Source organism: Scyliorhinus canicula, chromosome 5, assembly GCF_902713615.1.
Source record: "Scyliorhinus canicula chromosome 5, sScyCan1.1, whole genome shotgun sequence".
Taxonomy (NCBI): domain Eukaryota; kingdom Metazoa; phylum Chordata; class Chondrichthyes; order Carcharhiniformes; family Scyliorhinidae; genus Scyliorhinus; species Scyliorhinus canicula.
The window spans coordinates 169,104,068-169,122,637 of NC_052150.1; the positions used below are offsets into that span (position 1 = coordinate 169,104,068).

General features: G+C 51.2%; 1 protein-coding gene across 1 annotated transcript in view; it reads left to right on the forward strand.

Moving 5' to 3' along the window:
* The window catches only part of mrc1a (mannose receptor, C type 1a), a 213,876-nt gene that overhangs the window by 84,585 nt on the left and 110,721 nt on the right, over positions 1-18,570 (forward strand). The window contains exons 9-10 of the mRNA XM_038798045.1: positions 4,489-4,608; positions 16,854-16,969. Coding sequence (XP_038653973.1) covers positions 4,489-4,608; positions 16,854-16,969 — 236 coding nt within the window. The remainder of the gene's footprint in view (positions 1-4,488; positions 4,609-16,853; positions 16,970-18,570) is intronic.

Here is an 18,570-nt window from a genome sequence, read left to right on the forward strand (position 1 = left end):
GGCCTGGAGGTTTATTCACTTTTAAGTCCGCTAAAACCTCCTCCCTCCCAATGCCCCCCCCCCCCCCCCCCCCCCCCCTGTTTTCTATATCTACAGCGTCTTTCTGCAGTGAACACTGACGCAAAAAATGTATTCAAAACCTCACCTATGACCTCCGGCTCCACATAAGGATTGCCACTTTGAGCCCTAATGGACCCTACTCTTTCCCTGGTTATGCTCTTGCTCTTAATGTACTTAATGTACTTAGAAAATACCTTGGGATTTTCTTTAATTTTGCTCTCTGGTGTTTTTTCATGTTCCCTCTTTGCTCTCCTAATCTCCTTTTTTAAGTACACTTTCTATACTCCCCTAAGGCTTCCACTGTTTTGAATCCACTGTATCTGCCAAAAGCCTCCTTTTTTTTCTGTATCTAATCCTCCCTATCCCTTGACATCCAAAGTTCCCTGGATATGTTGGTCTCACCATTCACATTCACGAGAACATGTTGGCTTTGTATTCTTTATCCTTTTTGAGTGACTCCCACTGTTCTGATGTAGGTTTTCTCACAAGCAGCTGCTCCCAGTCCACTTTGGTCAGACCCTGTGTTATCATGTTAAAAACGGCCTTCCCCCAATTCAGAACCTTTATTTCTGCTCCATCTTTGTCCTTTTCCATAACTACCTTAAATCTTACCAAGTTATGGTTGCCATTACTGAAATGCTCCCCCACTGACACATCTGCCACCTGCCCGACTCGACTTAATTCCCTAAAATAAAGTCCAATCCGGTGCCCTCTCTTGTCGGGCTTTCTATGCGATGGCTGACAAAGCTCTCCTGGATGCACTTAAAGAATTCTGCCACCTCTAAGCCTTTCACACTTTGACCAGCCCAATTAATAGAAGGGCTTAGTGGGAATAAGGCTGAAAGTCAGCATGTGTCAAAAGAAGAAACAGATTGAAATATATATCAACAAAATTTCAATCTATATATTTTATCTAATAACATGTTGATACATATTACAACAGGAGATGGAGCTGTACACAAGAGGAGACAGCCCAATTTCAGAAAAAATGTAACTTTAAAAGATCAGAGTTCCAAAAATGAGGTCTCGTAGCCAACTGAGGGATGGAGCAGGTGGGCCCAGAGAGCGACTGAAACTGCTTTAATATTTAAAACTAATAATTAATGGCTGGATGTCGAGGAGTGAAGAAGAGGTGGTGATTGCCAAAAATATAAGAGGGCATAAGGGCTGAATAATAAATAGTATTTGTAACGAATTTTAAAATCATGTGATAGATGTTACTAATACAATTGATATAAATAAGTGACATAAAAAAGCCTGGCGAGGAGATGTGGAGAATTTAAATTTAAGCTATTATGATCCACAATGCACAAACTGAAAATGTGATGAATACAGATTATAAAGGGAGAATCTGGAGAGTGGGATTAATTAGATTGTTCTCTCAAAGAGATGGCATGTCCGCAAATGGCCAAATGGCCTCCTGTGTTGAAGCATTCTATCACCATAAACTCTCACTATTAATAGCACCTACGGCATGTGAGACTGGGGTGAATGCTGATAGAATATCAAAATTAACTCCCTCTCTTTGTTTAAGTCCAAGAGATCTTTTGTAATTGGCACAGGCATTCAGGATCCAAGGTTACCGTCTTATTTGAGGTCTAGAATGTCTGCACATAATGCCTGGATTTTCCTTGGCTGAATATTGTATTATCCACTAGAGTAGATGGATTGCTGCAGTTCAGAAATTATAAAATCACTTTCACATTATAATGCAGGCATCAGGGACACTTCCTTCCCAGCACAAAAGACCTCCAGAATGATCATTTATATTTTGGGAGTTAAAGCATGGACAGTACGTTTTATCTTGGAGTATCTTGCCCTGTTGATGCTGGTGTACTGTAACTGCAAAATTATTTCCTTGCAATTTGTCCAGCTGTCATGTGAAATGAGCATGGCACATTTGATAAAAAGACGACTGACCTGGGAACTGACGGGACTGCAAAAGGGATTGTAACTAATGCATCTCATTACAGGGAAATCAAATATTTACCATCTCTCTTCCCTAAAGTGAAACTTGACCCCTCTGCTCCAGGGCTAATGTTTCTAAGTGGATGATGATGCACCATCAATTGGACTCGAGTCGTGAAGAAGTTCCAAACAACAGGCTTTAATACACTAGATGTGTGCCCGGCAGTAGACTTGCAGAGAAAGGCCGACTGCCAGCCGGTACGGGTTCTTATACCCTGCCTCGTAGGCGGAGTTACCAACCTCTCAGCCAATCGTTGGGTAGTCACATGACTAGCCTCAGTCAATTGGCAGAGAGGCACATGACTTGCCTGAGCTAATGGGCAGCGAGTCTTCTGTACCAATAGAAGAACGGTTCTAGAGGTACCGTAATCTCCCTAGTCATACTACCACAGATGACAAGGGACAGCATGATGGCACAGTGGGTAGCACCATTGCTTCGCAGCTCCAGAGTCCCAGGTTTGCTTCCCGGCTTGGGTCACTGCCTGTGTGGAGTCTGCACGTTCTCCCCATGTCTGCATGAGTTTCCTCTGGGTGCTCCGGTTTCCTCCCACAACTTCTGAAAGACGTGCTGTTAGGGAATTTGGACATTCTGAATTCTCCCTCAGTATACCCAAACAGGCGCAGGAATGTGACGACTAGGGGCTTTTCACAGTAACTTCACTGCAGTGTTAATGTAAGCCTCCTTGTGACAATAAAGATTATTATATTATTATACAATATTAGACCCATCCAAGATGGCTGTATTATCTTACTTCTGTATGATGCTTGCACCTCTCTGCTCTGTCATCACTGTACACTGACCATACATGCTTGTTCGGTGAATTGGACATTCTGAATTCTCCCTCTGTGTACCCGAAAAGGCGACAGAGTGTGGTGACTCGGGGATTTTCACAGTAACTTCATTGCAGTGTTAATGTAAGCCTACTTGTGACTCTAAGAAAGATTATTATTATTATGATATACAGAAATGTAAGGTATAAAAACAGTTCTTTATCTCTACTAGATGTAATGTAAAGGGGTAACAGATGGGATATGCTAATATATGATGTAGATAATGATGCACTACTGACGTCAGTCAGTCATGTGTTGGACTTCAGAGGAAAAGAGGGTGGAATATCAAAAACTCCCGGCCAAGTGTTCCGGAGTGGTGCATGCCGGCTTCAATGGGTCTCCTGCCGCAGCGATTCAGGGGGCCAGCACGGCGCCACAGTGCTGCTTGCTGCTCCAGCACCGAAAGGCGACCCTGCACTCCCAGCACGGGTCCGGGCATGCACGCGACGGCCATCGCCGTGCCGGCGCATGCGCATGGTGGCCATCTCCGTGTTGGCACCACGCAACATGGCGGAGCCCTACAACGGGCCTATGCGGGAGGAGGTAGGCCCCTCCACATCGCGGGCGCCTGCCAATCGGTAGCCCCTGATCGCAGGCCTGGACGCCGTGGAGGCCCCCCCCCCCAGAGTTTGATCCCTCCCCCCTCATCCACCCCGCCACCAGGACGGCCACTGCGGCCGCAGGTCTGAGCTCCCGCAGGGTGGTATGGGTTGGAACCACACCGGCGGGACTTGGCAGGAATTTGGCTGGTCAACCACGGAGAATCGCCGCAGCAGCCTCTTTCAGCGGCCCTCGACTGCCGCTGCATCGACCGCATGGGCGCGATTGCCGCCGATTCTCCGGTCGCCAGAGAATCGCATCCCGGCGTCGGAGCGTCACCGGCGATTCTCCGACACGGCCCAGTCTCGGAGAATCCTGGCCGATGATTAGGAGCAACATGCCTATCCTGTAACCTATTTGAATGTAGGATTAATAAGCAAGTGTTAAGCAGATGCCAGAGTATGTCCACAGTCTGTCTAAGAACCAAGTTCCACGCCTAGAGTTCAAGATACAAGGACCCATCTCAGAACATTAGGCACTCTACAATTTACTGGTACAATCAGTAACTTTAATTCTTCAGAAAAAAGGAATAAGGAACGAAAGTCAGGGAAAGTTTTAAAACTCCATTTCTAAGGAATGCACATATTTTTCAGTGCATACCTTTACTGCCCAAAACCATGTATTTAGCAGCTCCAGTTGTGAATATCCACCTTGTGGAATCTACAAAAATATATCTATACTTCATTGTTTGCAAAAAAATATTTTGTGGCAGCATAAAGAGTATTAGTATTAAAATAAATGTATGTATATGGGCGGCTGATAAAATGTTTGGGACATTGTTCTGATATATTACTTGATTAGTTCAAATAGCGACCTCAGACTAACATTGCTGATGTTTCTGAGGGAAGATGGGTGATCTACGGTACATTCAGTGCATGATCCCAAGTTTGCGGTCAAGCATTTTGCTGTATGTGTGTTTGTGAGAAAGGTTTCTGGAAGTTCCTATGAGCATTTGTAAAAGAATCTCTGCAGGCATTGGATACAGATGCAGTCACCTTTTATGTCAAAATTACTGCTGGTGTTTTTCAGATTGGCTATTGGGCAGATTATGTATGTGAAAAGCAATATGGATATATCTGTAAACGTAAACCACCTCCAAAACAACCAGGGCAGGAGGAGGTGATCCCTGCAGATGAAGGATGTTTGAAGGTAAGGAGAAGCATTTACTGCTAAATAATAAACACTGATGCCACTTTAAGTAATCTTACTGTCTGGTTAGCTCCTCTCCAATTGCCTTTTATTGGTTTAACAGAGTGTCAACATATGTACTTTTTTAGGACTCCCGCATGAGAATCTCTCAACAACTTGCAATTTGTAAGACTGTGAGGGAAGACTACTAAACCCAAGAGTGATAACACTGACCACTAGATATCGAGGTAGATTCTCCAATTTCCCAGTCGTTTGTTTCTCGGCGGTGCGCCGTCTGCTGGCGGCAGTATTCTATCTTCCCGCCGGTGGTCAATGGGATTTCCCATTGAAACCACTGCATGCTGCCAGGTTAATCCACAGGTGGAGGTGAGCTGACAGCTGGAAAAGTGAATCACAATGGTCGAAAAGTCCGGCCATCTTTTCTGTTAGAACAAACTTTTATTTAAACACAGAAGCAATCACATTAGCAACAGAGTAATAGATTTCCAATTAACAGATAAAACAGTAAAAGCATAAAAACTTTAACTCACTATCTATGCTTGCCAGTGTATATTCAAATTAAGCAATCCAATACAGTTCAAATGCCACTTATAAATAAAGTGAATAATTAGGGTACTTTATTCTATCTGCGGAACCTTGGAGACCCTTTAAGGAATAACCTAAGAATCCTTCTATCTTGTCAGTCGTTCCTGTTCAACTTAAAATTTTATAGCAAACTTCAAGACAGACATGACTCCTCCCATTAATTATATCATCTGTATCCCAAGCATAAGGCATTCTCAGTCTCCTCCCACTAAGATGTCCCATGATCTGCTGAACTAGGACTAAACACAATCCTTCATAAATTATCTACACCCCAGGGGACCTCCTAAATATAAACAATATTCCATTAGCCATCTATATATAAACAAGTATATGGTTAAAATCAATGATTTTTTATTACAGCTTTAGTCAACATATATGTATTTGACCCCAGGGTTTTTAACATTACTGCAACAAAATATGAAGTATAATATATAACAATTTCCTGCATTCATCATGGGCGGGATTCTCCCCTACCCGGTGAGGCAGGCTGTACAGGGGCTGAGGAGTGGAGTGAACCACTCCAGCATTGGGCTGGCCGGATGGTGCGGAATCCTCCGCATCTACAGGGGCTAGGTAGGCGCTGGCACCGCGCCAGCCGGTGCCGAAGAGCTTGGCGCCATGCCAACCGACGTCGAAGGGCCTCCGCCGGCTTGCGCGAATTGGCCCACGCACGGGAGCGCCAGTGTGTCCTGGCATCATCCCAGCGCATGTGCAGGGGTGTTCCTCTCTGTGCCGGCCATGGCGGACCGTTACACCGGCCGGAGCGGAGGGAAAGAGTGTCCCCATGGCACAGGCCCACCCGCAGATCGGTGGGCCCTGATCACGGGCCAGGCCATCGTGGGGGGGCCCTCCCCAGAGCTAGATTCCCCCCCCCCCCCGAGGACCCTACAGGCCGCCCGCAGAGCCAGGTCCCACCGGTACGGACCTGGTGTATTTTACGCCGACGGGACCGGCCCGGTGGGGTGTCGGAGAATCCTGCCCCATAACTGTATATAATTGCCCAATCTTATAAATTAGCAGACAACAGAAATATTAGAAACAATATTTTGCTATTGTAGTAATCAATCCTGGGTTGAAATATGAACTACATAAGAGATTTTAGCTCAGACTATCTTCACCATTTTTCTTGCCCTTCCGTTTTTTCCTTTCTTAACTCTTCTCTTTTAAAGTGGTTGTTGTCAGCAAGCAAGGCTGAACTCTGGGGTGGCTTGACACCGTCCATTCAGCCTTTACTTGAGCCTTGTGCACACACATCTTCACAGGGCATATTGTATAAAGACAAGTAGCAGGATCCTCTGCCCCTGATTTTCCCCTTGGCAATCTCAATTGTCACGTCCCGCTATATTGTTAGATAGGGTTGGCTGTCATTTGCCCTATGCGGTTTAGTGAGCATAAAATGAAGCATCTGTTCAAGCGCTGTTGTGTCTCCTCCTCTAACTCCGTCTGCAACGCTGATGCAAAATGGCAATCTGGCCTCATGGAATGCTGATTTCAGTATCCCTTATAATAAAAACACTGCTTTAAGCAAGTCTCAATGTTCTACAGCCAGCACGATCACAAATAGTGTTATCCACTTCTTTTTTTCCTCCCCCATATAATTTTCTATCGGATCACTTCCCTTTTCCCTTGAAGATCCCTTCCCTCTGCATATGGTTCCATCGGCAGTGATGTTTCTCATTCCCAAGTGGTCACTATTCATGTTTGAACTCAGCAGATGTGTGTCAGTAAATTATTCATCCCATGTGCCCTCACTGAGTGTCCAGGCATGCTTATTTCCAGTGATGTTTCTGCTGCAATGATCAGGAATGGGTAGCTAACCTATTCCTAGTCTAGGCACTTTGAAGCTAGCTGTAATTTCCCTGTCACTATGCTGGGTGATATTGGTCAACACAGGGCAGAGCTGGAATGGAACTTGCGGGCTTTTGTGAGCATTTTGTCTCACCTCAGGGGCGGGATTCTCACCTACCCGGCGGGGCGGGGGGGTCCCGGCTTAGCGGAGTGGTGCCAACCACTCCGGCATCAGGCCTCCCCAAAGGTGCGGAATTCTCACATTGAGGGGCTAGGCCCGCGGCGGAGCGGTTGGCACCACACCGACTGGCGCCAAAACCGACACCAGCGGCCTTTGACGCCCGCCGCCCGGTGCCGGGGCTGGCTGAAAGGCCTTCGCTGGTTCGTGCATGCGCCGGTGGTAACGTCAGTGGCAGCTGCCGCTGACGTCACCACCGGCGCATGCGCGCTGGGGCATTCTCTTCTGCGTCCGCCATGGTGGAGGCCGTGGTGGCGGTGGAAGGGAAAGTGCCCCCACGGCACTGGTCCGCCCGCCGATCGGTGGGCCCCGATCGCGGGCCTGGCCACCGTGGGGGCACCCCCTGGGGTCTGATCGCCCCGCGCCCCCCCAAAGGACCCTGGGGGCCCGCTCGCGCCGCCGATCCCACCGCCACCAGAGGTGGTTCAAACCTCGGCGGCGGGAGAGGCCTCCCAGCGGCGGGACTTCGGCCCATCGCGGGCCGGAGAATCGCCACAGGGGGCTCGCTGCTCGGTGCGGCGCAACCCCAGCAGGGTCGGAGAATCGCCCGGGGCCGCCGAAAATCCCGCCCCCGCCGTGGCAGAAAATCTCCGCCACCCGGGAATTGGCGGGGGCGGGATTTTCGCTGGGGGTCGGAGAAATTCGCCTGTGATCACTACCACTCAAGGAAGGTCATTCTGTTGAGTACAGTGTCAAGTGTAAAGTGTCAGCAGGTTTACAGGAATTGTTGTGCTGCAGAAAACACTTCTGGATTATTAGCAAAATGCTGAAAGATTAAAGTGCTCGAGAAACATGTCTCTTGACAAGTTTATCATACTGATAAGAACGCAAGGTTAAAATCTGACTCATTACCTTTTTAAAATGATGCCCTTGTAGATTTTGTTACTCTTTTCATATGTTAGGATTAACTGTTCCTAATGGTAGGAAATAACTCAGCAACTAGCACATTTTTGCAAGTTAAGCTTTTAAGTCTGAAGAAAAGCCTTTTTAAGCACTTCCTTCCCCGAATCTTGAGCTTCATTTACGAAAGGGAAATTTGTGTTTGACAAATACATTAGTATTGTTTTGAAACTGTAATTAACAGGGTGGATTGAAGGGAAACAGCAGCTGTAGCATACTTGGATTTCCAAAAAGGATTTGACAGGGTTCCACGTAATTGGTTAATACATAAATGTACCAGCCGTCCCGTACCAGCCTCCCCGGACAGGCGCCGGAATGTGGCGACTAGGGGCTTTTCACAGTAACTTCATTGAAGCCTACTCGTGACAATAAGCGATTTTCATTTCATTTTTCATTTCATTTCATTTTTCATTTTTCATTTCATTTCATTTCATTTCATTTCATTTCAAATGGCGGGATTCTCCGTCGGTTGATGCTGAAATTGGGAAATGTGATTGGGCGGAGAATGGGTCCCGATGCCAAAATCGAGGCGGGCACTGATTTGGCGCCAAATGGTAATTCTGCGTCACCTCGACAGTGGCGTCACTGCGTTCCAGGACCCACATACAGTAAACACTATTTGCATATCATTAGCGGGTCCGACCTGGTATTCTCCGGGGCCTCCGCAATTCTTCGCCTCCGATGGGCTGAATTCCCGACGGCGAAGTTTACTTATACTTTAAAAAATTGTGAAACTGAAGACATGGCCTATGAGGGAGAGAGAAGAGGTTAGGACAACAAGAGGCCCGACTGTGGGCTGCCAGGCCGGACACTGGCTGGGCTGGCTATGGTGGGGGGGCCCTTCCAGGCCTGGGGGAGGGGTGTGTGATGGGGGAATGGGCCGTGTGGCCGGGATGGCCCACCACGGGACTCGGGCATGGACCGCCATTGCCGCAGCCTACATGGAAGCCATCTTGCTGCGCACCCCACAGATCATCCATCTTGGTCGGCAGAGTGACACCAGCCATATTGGTGAGCCCTATACCCCCACCCCTACACTTCTGACCCACTCTCCATCCCACCCTCTGCCATCCAACCACCCCCTCCCCCCATCTGCTGGCAAGGCATCAAGTGCCTACTCAAGGGCAATGCCAAAAGTAGCCCCTATGGGGGCGCCGGATGGGGGCCGCGGAATGTACTGCTGACAAGGGCATCAGCTGATGATACCTCTGGCAGCAGGGGCGAGCGTTCAGGGCTGGAGTCCCCAGGCTGTCAGGCACCAATGGGCCACAGGTACGGATATGGGGGGTGAGGGGGGGGGGGGGGGGGGGGGGGGGGGAGACATGTGGGGGCAGACTACGCAGTGCCAACCAGGGGCACCATGTAGCCCGTTGGACCTGGTTGGGCACAGGGGTACGCATCATGCTAACAGGTTGGCCTTTCACACCCTGCAGAAAATGGATCTAGGAATTCAACCGGCACTGGTGGCCTTCCTCCTAGTCGCCACAGCCCTGGAGGATAGCTGGAGCTGCTCAAGGAGGAGGAAGCTGCAGCACGGAGCGTGCCTCAGAGAAACAGGAGGCATCCACCCAGGATAGCGAGCTGGCCACGCAACAGGCCGAGGAGGAGGAGGAGCTGCAAAGGAGGCGCACCATGAGGCCTCGCATGTAGAGACTGTCATTTGAGGACCCGCCGGAGCGGACATGCCGTCAAAGACTCCAGCTGAGCATTGAGACAGTGCAACATATCTGCCAGATCATGCCACACTTGGCCCTGGGGGGGGATGGGGAAGACACCCGCTCGCAGTGGACATCAAGGCGACGGTTCCCTGACCTTTTACGCCACGGGCTCCTTCCATGCGCTGAATCAGGACCTCTCACAGAGCTCGGTGCACAGATGCATCCGCGCCGTCACGGAGGCATGCCCAGTCGGCACAACACATCCATTTTAATATCGACTGAGCGCACCAGGATGCCCAGGCAACGGGGTTTGCCTCCATCACTGACATGCCCCAGGCCCAGAGGGTGATCAATGGGATGCATGTCCCCCTAAGAATGCCTGAAGATGACAGGCAGCTCTTCACAAACCAAAACAGGTTCCACTTGATGAAAGTACAGCTCATATGTGACCATCAGATGCGCATCGTACACTTCTGTGCCTGATAAGCAGGCAGTGGGCACAATGCCATCATCCTGGCACACTCGATGATTCCTAACATGTTTGAGACACCACTCGGCAGAGTTTCACGACGGCTCTACACGGCCCCGTTCCCGAGCGATTCTGGCCCCGGAAATGGGCTAGGAGCGGGGCCGCGGGAAACACATGGGGAATGACGGCAAAAGCCCGCGACCCCCGAATGACGCCCGGGTGACGCAGCTCCACGTCGTAAAAGGGCGTGAGCGGCCAAAACAAGTGAGGGCCTGAAAATGACGGAGCCACGGAGGGCCGCCCCGAGGTTCGGGGAGACTGACCTCGAGACCCTCCTCGATGAAGTGGAGCAACGGAGCAGCATCTGCCCTAGAAGAGGGCATCGCCACCCTGCCAGCATTGTGCGACGGGCCTGGCGTGAGGTGGACACGGCAGTGAGTGCTGTGGGGCAGACCCCTCGGTCTGGGGAGCAGTGCCGGAAGAAGTTCCACGACCTCACCAGGGCTGCCAGGGTAAGTGCCAAGAGGGTGCCCCCGGGTCACAAATATCCCCCCCCCAATATCCCTCATCACCCACCTCCCCCCAGGCACGAGGGGGAGGGGGGGGCTGAGTGAGTGAAGGGTGGTTAACAAAGTTGTCACAGACTCACATGAGTGCTGCGACCCCCTGGAGAGATGCCATGGTGTAGCTGCAACTCTCCTCCCAACCTGTGCCAATATCTGAATGCCCTGTAGTTCCCTGCCGAATTGTGATGATCTATCCATGCCCCCCCCCCCCCCAACAGGACAAGACTGCTCACAACAACCGGGAGCGGAACTGGACTGGAGGGGGTTCACCCATTATGCACCCCCTGACAGTCTTTGAAGAGAGGGCACTGGACCTTGCTGGGGGATCTGGCACCCGGGAGGTCGCGCAATGCGAGGTTGGAGGTGCAGAACCAAGTGAGACAACCCTGCATGACAACCCCCCCCCCTCCCCCCCACCCAGCCCATCCTCTGTCCCCTCACACTCTACCCACTGGACCCCCCCATCCTCTGTCCCCTCACACTCTACCCACTGGACCATCCTACACCCGGCCGAGCGTGTCTAACTAACCCCGGATTATTCTGTTCCCTGGGGCGTGGTGACGAACGTCCAGGGCCGTCTGCTGCCACACACAGTCGAACATCCGCCACCACCACCGCACCCAGGGCCGCATGCCAGAGGGTGGCAGGAGGTCAGCCAGGAGTGCCATCCTCCCAACCTGGGACTGTCGAGCAGGACGCACACAGGATGGTGACACACTCAACAGAGTCACCTGAGGGAGAACCAGACTTGGGCCGCGTGCGCCCTGCGCTCAAATATGACTGGGACGAGGACTCTGCTGGTATTATGACAGACGAGGACCTAGAGCTTGCGGCACTGCTGTCTCCCACACCATCCACCATCCCAGAGACACTCACCTCGGTTGGCCAATTAAGTGATGCGGCTCGTGTGTCACGGTCTGGTGTGCACCACACAGCTGAGCCGGTACAGCAGGTGGAGGTCGGAGCAGCCGAGGGGCTGGATGGTCGGAGGGCAGCCCAGGCCCAGCATCCAGCTGACGGCCAGATGTTTCCCGGGTTCCTGGATTTACTTGACCCACCTGGACAGCCGATGCATTTTGAAACCCAGGGACACAATGACGGGATGAGGGCCGTCTTCCAGCAGCTGCAGACGCAGTTAGAGGAGTCAAACCGCATCCAGGAGCAGGGAGTGGTGTCGCTCATGGCAGCCACCGAGGCCGACAACGCACGGGTGGCGTCCGCAGTCAAGACAATGGATGAAACGGTTTCGGCCATGGGTCAGGTTCTGCAAGGCGTTGGGCTTAATTTGCACGCGTCACCCTCGGCCCTGGACAGGGCTGCCCTCTCACAGGCAGCAATGTGCCAGAGCCAAAACGACATTGCCGGCACGCTACAGGCCCTGGGCCAGTCCCAGCAGGTCATGGCCCAGTCCCAGCATGTCATGGCACAGTCCCAGCAGGCCATGGCACAGTCCCAGCAGTCAGTCGCGGAGAGCATCAACCGCCTGACGCACATGCTGGATGGCGTCGTGCACTCACAGGTTGAGGTCGCACAGTCCCTGGCGGGAATGTCTCACTCCATGGACTCCGTCTCTGCGAACGTTCGGACCCTGGTCGATACCATTGCAGGCCTCCAGGACTGGCAGCGCCAGGTGTCGGTGGGGCGACGGGGCACCTCCCCGCCCGCACCTCTGTCCCACAGTGAGGCCACTGGGCTCCCCGAGGGAGGCGGAGGTTCTGAGGCCCGTCCCATTAACTCCATCACGGTACGTTCCTCAACGCTCAGCCTCCCCCGTCCCATCCCTGGTGCATAGGGTGGGCAGTGGGCAGAGCAGGGTGGCACCACGTCATCCGAAACGCCCGCGGAGCAGCCTGGCCCATCAAGGCCGGGTCGCCCCAGGAAACGAGTGCCGACGGGGAGACATGTCGCGGGGCGTGATTCTCAGCAGTCCGCCTCAACTCCTGCTGTACCATCCGGGGATTCACTTAGACGTAGTGGTAGGGCCCGTAAGGCAATGAAGAGGGACACATAGTAAGTTGGCACGGGTGAAGGGCACAGTTTAGTTGGGCTAGGGCATCTGTACATAATATTCACCATTAAACTCACTGTTGCACCTAACTTGTAAGTGTGATTTTTCCGTTGCCACGGGGATCGTAATGGTGACCAAGTGTTGCTGGGGATGACGAGCGATGAAACTTCGGTGCTGGGTGTGCAGTCCCTTCCCTCCCACAGCGACCCCAGGCGGGCATGTGATGGAGTGTCCCTGACGAACTCAGCGACCACCGAGATGGATGGTTCAGCTATTGCCACGAGTCAGACTTTGTCTAACGATTCTGAGCTCACAGCTCATCGCAGAGCGGGCTGTCATCATTCAACATGGCACTGATCACACCTGCTGACACAGCCATCAATGTCGTGTCATACTGTTTTGCCGCAGTGGTAAGGGTGATGTCGACGTGGAGCAATGTACACGGAGCGGGGGTGCCGGGGGTGGGGGGAGAGGGGGGGTTGGTGGTTGTGGTGGCAGTTGTGTGCTGACCGTCTGCACGACTGGCGATGCAGGTGGTAGTGTTGGTGTTCAGGGTGCCGTCGTGCGTGACGCGTGAATCTTGCTGCCACCAAGGCGTTGTGTGCCCGCTGTCCTCGCCGATGCCGTCGTGCAGCCTCCTGGACATTACCAGCACCCGGGTCGTGTCTGCGTGCTGCGCCCGACGCACCACCGACCTCCTCCACCTCCTCCTCCTCCTCCGTGTTGGCACCACTGCCAGTGGCTTCTCCCTCCGACTCCTCCACCAGGGCATCTCCCCTCTGCATCACGATGTTGTGCAGCACACAGCAGACCACAACAATGCGAGCAACCCTCTCGGGCTGGTACTGCAGGGCCCCTCCGGAGCGGTCCAGGCACCTGAATCTCATTTTCAGCAGACCAAAGCAGCGCTCCACCACACCCCTGGTTGCTGCATGGGCCTCATTGTAAAGGGTCTCCGCGTTGGTCTGAGCCCTCCGTATGGGCGTCATCAGCCAAGACCTCAGTGGATAACCCCTGTCGCCCAGCAACCAGCCCCTCAGCCGGGGGGGGACGTCCCTCAAACATCGCAGGGATGTACGACTGCGCCAGTATGTAGGAGTCATGCACACTCCCTGGGAACCTTGCACAGACGTTCGTGAACGTCATGTGGGGGTCGCATACCACCTGGATATTCATGGAGTATGTCCCCCTCCTGTTAGTGAACACTTCCCGCATGGGGACGTGAACACAATCAATGAGCCCCTGGACCATCGGTATCCCGGCCACGTTGGCAAATCCACGGCTCGTGCTTCTTTATTTGCTCGGTCCTCGGGAAAGGTGATGTAGTGGTTGGCGATGGCAAACAGGGCGTCGGTCACATCCCGGATGCACCTGTGCACCGATGACTGTGAGATCCCGGATAGGTCCCCGCTCGGAGACTGGAAGGAGCCGGTCGCATAAAAGTTAAGTGCCACCGTCACCTTGACGGCAACTGGGATTGTGTGTCCTCCTCCCGTTCCACGTGGGACGAGGTGCGCCACGAGGTGACAGATATGTGTCACCGTCTCCTCCTGCAGGTGATGTCCGGCATTGTCTGGAATGAGATCCGGGCACGGTACACACTAGGCCTCGATCGTCGCCTCTGGCGCCCTGGCTCCACCATCAATGTCTCCTCCTCCTCCTCCTCCTCCCCCCCATGCTGCTCGACGACGGGCCACTCCGCGGCCATTCCCTCTGCTGCTGCAGCTGCCCCTGCACCCACTGTGGGATGTCGCTGTGGACGCTGCTGGATGTCCAACTGCAGTGCAGCGGCCCCAACCACTGCGCTGAACATAGCCGTTCGGTTTGAATACATTTTGCTCACCTACAGAAGGGTGGTGGGGGGCAGAGAAACAACATGTTAGACGGAGGTTATTCGACACCTCGGTAGCTGCCTGCCCCGGGATATCTGTGTGTCCCGGTGGCCTGGTCGCCCTGCTGACACGCGGCCAGCCTAACCCCTGGTCACTTTCTGTGTCCGACGGGCAGTCAACAAAACGTCCTCCTCACCGGTGCGTCAGTGGGCTGTGCCCATCAGTCACAAGGCCACCAGCGGCCGTGTTCTCGTCACCGTCCTGCCATGGCAGGCGGCTGAGATGTTGCAGCCGGGGGTGGACGACCCCCTCCACTCCACTCACTCCCTCTCCCCCCCTTCCCCCCCACTACTCGCTCTCGTCCCCCCCCCCCACTTCTCCCTCTCTCACCCCCACTACTCGCTCTCTCCCCCCCCCCCACTGGCTGCTGCGTTCTCGGGGATGCCTTCCCCAGTTTGCCGAGACTCCGGGACGGCCCGCTCACCTCCTCACTCCTCGTCAGCCAGCACAACTTTCTGGCGACTTTAAAAAGCAGGTGGGAACGCACGACATCGGGACTTCGGCCCATCCGGGCCGGAGAATAGCAGGGGTGCCGGAGAATCGCCTTTTTGGCTGCATCGGTCGAATCTCCGTGGTTTTGCGCGCGAAACACGTTTACAAAATTTTGGCCGGTTGGGAGAATAGCGGGAGCGCTTCAGACCGGCGTCGCGGGAATAAACGGCGCGGCACGGTATTCTCCCAACCGGCGTGACATCGGAGAATCCCGCCCATGGAGTTTAAGAGCAATGTGGTTATGCATTGTATAAAATGTTGGTGAGGCCACAGCTGGAGTATTGTGTGCAGTTCTGGAACCCACATTCTCAGAGGGTTATGATAGCACTGGAAAGGGTGCAGAGGAGATTTACCAGGATGTTGCCTGGGCTGGAGAGTTTTAGTTATGAAAAGAGATTGGATCGACTTGGATAGTTTTCCTTGGAGCAGAGGAGATTGAGGGGGAACATGATTGAGCTGTTTAATGTTATGAACTGCATGGACAGAGTAGACAGGAAGAAACTTTTCCTCTTGGGGAACACGGTAGCACCGTGGTTAGCACAGTTGCTTCACAGTTCGAGGGTCCCAGGTTCAATTCCCTGCTTGGGTCACTGTCTGTGCGGAGTCTACACGTTCTCCCCTTGTCTGCAGGGGTTTCCTCCGGGTGCTCCGATTTCCTCCCACAGTCCAAAGATGTGCAGATTAGGTGGATTGGCCATGATAAATTGCCCTTAGTGTCCAAACAAAATGTTAGGTGGGGTTACTGGGTTACAGGGATAGGGTGGAGGTATGGGCTTAGGTAGGGTGCTCTTTCCAAGGGCAGGTGCAGACTCGATGGGCCGAATGGCCTCCTTCTGCACTGTAAATTCTATGATTCTATTATTAATGACCAGGGGCATAGATTTAAGGTAAGGGGCAGCAGGTTTAATGGGAATATGAGGAAAAGCTTTTTTAACCAGAGGATGGTGGGAGTTTGGAACTCACTGCCTGAGAGGGTGGTCAAGGCAGAGACCCGCATAACATTTAAGAAGTATTTAGATGTTTAATTGCAATACCATGGCATAGGCATACAAGGCTATGGGCCAAGTTCTGGAAAATGGGATTAGAGTATTTAGGTGGTTGTTTTTGACTGACGCAGATGCGATGGGCTGAAGGGCCTTTTCTGTGCCGTATGATTTTATGACTATGACTCTAAATCTCGCAAGAGGGCTATGACATGGTTTGTGCTCAGGAGATCTCGGTCTGAGTTCCCCCCCCCCCCCCCCCCCCTCACCGGTAAGGGCATGAACATGACTTTCATCAATTCACATGGATTTTAATAACATTAGCCAGCTTTATGCCCTGTGTAATGTCCCCCCCCGCCCTAACCTTGCTGGCGTGACATCACACTGGCACGAATCACTGCTGGAGGCAGTGACAGAATAAATTCCATTCCTTCAATTTCATGCTTCTTCCTCCTCCCCTGCCCCAAACACCTGCCGGTGGGGGAGGGGGGTATAAAATTCAGGCCTATTTTGCTGTTCCTTCATATTGCTGCTGGGTCAAAATCTGGAAAACTCCTTCTAAACAGCACTGTGGCTGTACCAGCATCGAATAGACTGCAGCAGTCCACCTTCTTATTTCCAGGAAGGAATAAAACAAAATGTCTACATGTAGATTTTTATTCATAGGGCTGGAAGAGATATGGAACATACTGCTATTTTATTGGAGAGACAGCAATGACATTCAATGCTGCATCCATCAACTGCAAGAGTAAGAATTCATTCCTTGTTAACATTGAAGAAAGGTAAGTAATGTTGCATCTGGAATGTGCAGAGAAATGCGACAGATAATGTTTAGATTTTACCGGAAATTGATGATATTTCTCAAAATGATGCCAACACCAATCTGAAATATATTTCAATTTGACAATTCATTGGGAGAATTTAAGGAGCAGCTTAAATATTTTATTACCCCTTGTGTTATTCTGACTGAAGTATTTAGATAAATTTCCTTTAAACTTCAGACTATTGGTTACAGATGGGAATCATTGATAAAAACTGGTTGGTGCATTGTAAGAAGTTGGTATACATTTATCATACACTGATACACAGTGTATGAATGGCAGCACGGTGGCATGGTGGTTAGCATAAATGCTTCACAGCTCCAGGGTCCCAGGTTCGATTCCCGGCTGGGCCACTGTCTGTGCGGAGTCTGCACGTCCTCCCTGTGTGTGCGTGGGTTTCCTCCGGGTGCTCCGGTTTCCTCCCACAGTCCAAAGATGTGCGGGTTAGGTGGATTGGCCATGCTAAATTGCCCGTAGTGTCCTAAAAAGTAAGGGTGGGGGGGGGGGGGGTTGTTGGGTTACGGGTATAGGGTGGATACGTGGGTTTGAGTAGGGTGATCATTGCTCGGCACAACATCGTGGGCCGAAGGGCCTGTTCTGTGCTGTACTGTTCTATGTTCTATGTTAATACACTGTGTAGCCTATTAGTCACACATACCACTAAAGGAAACTGTGTCCGTGCTGATTAGCGATTGTTAACTATCAATAATTCAACAAAAATATTTTATCATTCCCAGTAAGTGATCACCCACAAATACCTTGCATGAAATAGGTGTCTCTTATATTCCAGTGAACTATATATTGATTGTAAACAAACAATGCCAACCAAAGTCACAATAATCATTTAGTAATGAACTGTGAAATGAAAATTCAATTGCAGAATCGAATTAGCAGCTGAAGTCAAAGTGGTAAGCAAAAACATCCTCAACACTTGAGTGGTAATCCAGTGGTGCAGATGCTCTGCTCATTGAGAACCCAGTAATTTCTATCCCATTCATTCATTTCTCAGGAATATTGATTTGTTCAAAATAAACACCAGCTAATATGTTAATTTTGTTCATCTGTGGATAGATGAGCTATTAGTCAGAAACTAGTAGCCAGGTGGAAAAAACTACCAGGCATCGACCACCAACACAATGCAACCAATCGAAATGTTGGATTGAAACTATACCAATCAGGAACCTACAATTGCCGCAAAACCATGATTTCAATGGGCAGATATATTTCCTTCTCAACTGCGTACACCAAAAAAAGTAATTATTACAGGGTTTAGAAACTCCAAAGTATATTATGAAGTCCACCTGAACTACAACCTTTATGTTGACTTTGGCTAGGAGAAGCACAAGAGCCTTCCCTTCAGGTGTGATTCAATAGACTCCCAAAACACTTTAATCAAAACAAGCTTTATTCTAAGAACTTAGTTAACATATATATACACACACACAGCAAGAATTTTTATTAACTACAAGCAAAAAGACACCACCCAGCTACAGTAATCTATGTATAACATTTAATGACTTCCCCCTTAACTGTTCCAATTCAAAAACAAAATCCCATTACTG